The 4,708-nt window shown below is 39.5% G+C and overlaps 1 protein-coding gene across 1 annotated transcript; it reads right to left on the bottom strand.

Annotated features, from left to right (window-relative positions):
- Nucleotides 1–408: 408 nt before the first annotated feature.
- LOC134789594 (uncharacterized) lies at nt 409–1,345 on the bottom strand. Its single transcript, XM_063760164.1, has 2 exons — nt 500–1,345; nt 409–437 (listed from the first exon to the last, which is right to left on the bottom strand). Exons 1-2 carry the CDS (start codon nt 1,266–1,268, stop codon nt 409–411), a joined length of 798 nt encoding a protein of 265 aa, XP_063616234.1. The 5' UTR covers nt 1,269–1,345.
- Between the last annotated feature and the right edge of the window lie 3,363 nt (nt 1,346–4,708).

The raw sequence follows: 4,708 nt of genomic DNA, 5'->3' as shown, positions 1-4,708 counted from the left end.
TTGAACCCTAACTCACGTAGCCATCTCCTCCCTAATAACGGTCCTTTGCCTTGATCTACTACATACAAGTCCAATGGTTTGCATACATTTTTAAACGTGACATTTACTACAATTTTCCCTAACGGTTGCCTTTTCTCACGGGTATAATAACACATAACAATATCACTATTATGCAATGGCAAATGGGAAAACAATTTTAAGTACAAGTCCCCATTTATACAAGAAATGGCACATCCTGTATCAGCTTCCATTTCGACTAATTTTCCCTCTAATTTAATTGGCAACATGAACGGTTTACATTGGTAAATATCATTTACATTAAAAACATTGAAATGTACCTCATCGCTGAAATCGCTGTTTGCTTCGCCTTGTATGTCATTCTTGTGTGTACTAACGCTCATCTGTAACCTAGGACACATCTTCTTCAAATGCCCCGGCTGATTACACACGCGACAAACATAATTTGCAAATCTACAACTCGATGAGTCATGCGGCCGACCACAAACACTACATTCCGGCCCCGATGAAGTGCGTGGTGTTGTTTGTTCGGTACGGCGCCAATCTCGAGGTGCCTGGTCCTGGCGCCTGGACCCCAAAGGTTGTGCCGCGCTGTTACCAGGCGGCCGCGTCTCCTTGTTGTTGGTCGCTCGGTATGACGTCATCGCTCTCCTGCCGCGCCATGATTGCGCTGATACCGCATGACAACCACTCGACGTACTCGGGCTGCCTTCCAAGCCTTTTGCCCGACCCTCCACTACTGCCGCTGCGTTTGTCTGCGCTGCCTCCATCGCTACCGCCACTTGTAATGCCCGGTCAAACGCAATATTATCTTCGGTAAACAACCGCTGCCGTATTGTTTCATCACAAAGCCCACACACTAGCTGATCCCTTAAATTTTCTGTCAGCTGGGTCCCAAAGACGCAATGCTTTGCTAACTTTTTGAGATCTGCAACAAAATCCGCCACCGATTCACCCGTCTTTTGTTTCCTGTTACGAAACCGGTATCGCTCTGCTAACAAACTCGGTTTCGGTTGCAAATGGCCGCTCATCACTTTCACTAAATCCGCGAATTTTTTACTTGCCGGTTTATCGGGTGTACACAGGGTTACTAATAGTTCGTAGGCTTGATTTCCCATAACCGTTATCAACGTCGGCACTTTGTGTTCTTCCTTTGTTTCGTTGACAACGAAATATTGTTCCAACCGTTCCACGTAAGTCGACCAGCTGTCCGACTCAACATTAAACACTTCTAATTTACCGATGGCCATATTTAGGTACTTGTAAATGACACTGTTAAACTTCGCGTAGACTCGAAATCGTCGCCAATATGGTATACGGGGGTTGTTTAGGGGATGAAGTAACGGAACACGGTGTTGTTCATACGGCGTTTATTACAGAACTGATTTTTGGATTACCTACCCACGTAACATTTACATACCTAGTTGTGTCTACCCCCAAGTACATATATCACAGTAAGAGTAAGTACTTACTGTTTAAAACGGCAAAAAAACGAAGTCACACTTAAATAGCACAGACACAATATCAAACAGCTCCGTGTCAGATGGAAACGGGGAAAACGCAGCCCCGCAGGGCAGGGTTACGAAAATTACACCCCCGGGATTAAACTGCATCTGACCTGCATATGTGCATTGTGTTGGACGGTTCATGCAGGATAGACACAATAGTTAACACTAACATAGGTGCATATAACATAATAATAGATGATGTTATTACACAGAGTAAACTGCAAATTGAAAAATTAATTTTATTTCGAAAAATATACTTAGCTTAGATGATTAATGCTGAAAATAAAAGTAATATTATTCATATAATGGTTATTATATTTATTAGCTTTATATGTAACCGAATCAATGAGTTCGATAATTATAGCAAACATTACTACGATAAAGGATGACTCATGTTAAACCGGGCCGTGTCCGGGCCAGAGCATCCGGCGCTTACTTTTCTATGAGATGACAGGTGATCACGTGATGCTTTCCATAGAAAACGATGCACCGGAAGCTCCGGCCCGGATACGGCCCGGTCGAACGTGAGTCATCCTTAAAACGAAAGCCAGTTCTCATGTATTAAAATCCGAACGCATTATATTTTTAAGTTAGAATTTCTTTAATCGAGACAAAAATGCTATAGATATTAATCAAGTTCTACGCAGATGAAGTTTTGTCACAAAGTACAACTCCCTAACTGAGTTACCATCAGTTTCTCAAACAGCTGCAATATTTATTGCAACACCATGCTCCATTCAGCATACCACAGCCTCACAATCGGAATGAAGTTATCAGAACGGGGGCGACAAAAAACCCAACACGTAGGGGAGGACTGCAAACAGTGAATAATGTATAACTGTCTTATTCATTGAGTGAGCTAAACCCTCTATTGACTGAACAATTGCTGGGTGCGATGATAAATATGCGTCGTAACCAGATATCAGTTTTAAAGGCATACAGAGTGATGAAGTATGTTGAAGTGTTTTAAGCATGCTACGAGTAACAATTTCTTTTTGTCGGTAAATTAATAAAATGAAGTTGTATGTGACGTACAATGTGGAGAAAATGACAGAATTTCGTGACATAAACTTAACATATATAGGTACTTACACACACACTTTATTTGGACACGGTAGAGCGGACTGGGTCCGGGCCAAGGCGACCGACACTTCAGTTACGTGATCGTGACCACCGATCACCCGTCATAGAAAACAAAGTGTAGGAAGCTTCGGCCCGGACCGTTCTAACGTGAGTTATCCTTTAAATATACATTATAAACGATTCTTAAATCCCTGTGCAAATCCTACGACAGTGGAAGCATTGATCATATTTACGTCCAAGTTCGTTATCGTTTGTACCTATTGGAAATTCGCGACGCGCTCCGTGCCGCAATCCGATGCAATTGGTTTTAGTTCGGCTTCACAATATTGTTCCACAGCTGGCTAAAGCGTTTCAGTTGTTACGGCTACTAACTTATGCCAAGCGAAACGTGGTCTAAATTGTAAATAGAAATACAAGTATAAGTAGTTAGTAGGCGGTCTAGCATCAGTTGCGTTCTCGCGTGCGAGTCCATACATGAAGTCGTGCTAGATGTAAGGAGTCCCATGCGAGCTAGCAGGTCTAATGAAAAAAAATATCAGCTTGATATGTCAATCAGTATGTAAAGTAGTTTGCACTGAAGATAATCATAAGTTTGGTTGGACTAATGATTTATACCCCAAGATACAAAAAAAAAACAATTTCAACGAAGTAAATAAGAAAATATTATGAGTAATGTTTGGTTCATGTTAGTTCCAAAAGCGCAGGAAAGTCTTGATTGAAGAACGAAGAAAAAAGTAAATACGTAAACAGATGAAATGAAAGTGTGGGCGAAAACATAGCGCACATATTTTAAAGCACTACAAACAACTGTCACAGCTGCAAGAAATACGGTTAGTGCCAAGAAACTATAAATAATAACGCCTGATAAGAAAACATCCATTTCGAACAAGTAGGTACATGGAATACTTCACCACACTGAAAATAATATCCCAGACAAAATAGCTGCGTGGAAGGCAAATATTTGTCTGGGCTCGCTCGCCCGAGAAATAAAGACAACCGTCGCGTCGACCTATTATTTGCAAGATATAATAAGACTGTGCCTATATTTGTTGTCAAAGGCAGTCTAATTTGATACAGCCTAGTGTAATTAGTAATTATCTAAATTGACTATGAATACAGGAAAGATACGTATTTTAGTAAATTATTTTGTAAAATTTTTGATATAGGTACTATAGATTACGTTTGGTATAAGTAGTACGTAACTATGTTTAAGCTTATAAAAAGGCTTTCTTTAACATATATATAGGTTCATCGCATTAACTTATTTTAGATACACAGTAACCACACGGACACAGCTTTCATGAACAACTTAAACGTACAAGTTCATTCAAATTCAAAATGGATGTCATTTATATCTGTCCGCATTATATTCCCATCCAGTACATTTGTTCTCTAAACTTGGAATGTGATCGCATAATAAGATCGCCATATTCCAGAGTGGTACTGAAACTTGCCTCTGAACTGAACAAAAGTAATTCATATTCCCCCCAAGAGCCTAGGCGTATTTCCACTGAAAGGGCGAGTGCCAGAGTCGAGTTCTCAGCTAAACCAACGTTTAGCTAAACCTGTAACATTTTGCGTAATCGAAGAGCGCAGTTATGGAGGTTCTCCTGAATTTTTGACTTGCTTGTCCGTGGTAACAGATTGGAATGACACTCCTGCACTTATAAGTTGAGCTGGATAACTTAAGGTTTCACACGTTGCCAACTTGAAAATTTTATAATCCGTATTTCTAATAAAGTTTCTTAGGTATACGGATTACGGATCTTAAATAAATCAACTGAAGAAGAATTGAATCATGCAAGAGTCCTACACAGCAGAACGTTTATTTATTTATATTATAAAATATATATCTACGCAAAAGCGGAAGGAAATAAATGTTTATACTATACATGAGAAGAAGCCTTATTACTAATCTAAATTAAATGCACAGCCGAATGCATAACGTGCGTTAATATTGACAGTTAAAAATAGTAGATTGTTAAGCAAGGAATGAAATGAAGCCTTTCTTCCGAGTTAAAAACTTTACTTTTCATTTCGAATACGAGGAAAGTAAAATACATGTGTTTTTTTTTAAACATGACTAAGTATACATTTTT

The sequence above is a fragment of the Cydia splendana genome, chromosome 4 (genome assembly GCF_910591565.1).
Source record: "Cydia splendana chromosome 4, ilCydSple1.2, whole genome shotgun sequence".
NCBI classification, from domain to species: Eukaryota; Metazoa; Arthropoda; class Insecta; order Lepidoptera; family Tortricidae; genus Cydia; species Cydia splendana.
The sequence above is the reverse complement of the archived record's forward strand: the minus strand, read 5'-3'. Positions and strand labels throughout refer to the sequence as shown.

What these genes read in the sequence shown, in the direction of transcription:
- LOC134789594 (XM_063760164.1), bottom strand. Translation starts at nt 1,268, where the DNA reads ATGGCCATCGGTAAATTAGAAGTGTTTAATGTTGAGTCGGACAGCTGG. An exon ending in GCCGGAATGTAGTGTTTGTG is followed by an intron (nt 438 to 499) that starts GTCGGCCGCATG and finishes GTGTGTAATCAG; the next exon opens with CCGGGGCATTTGAAGAAGAT.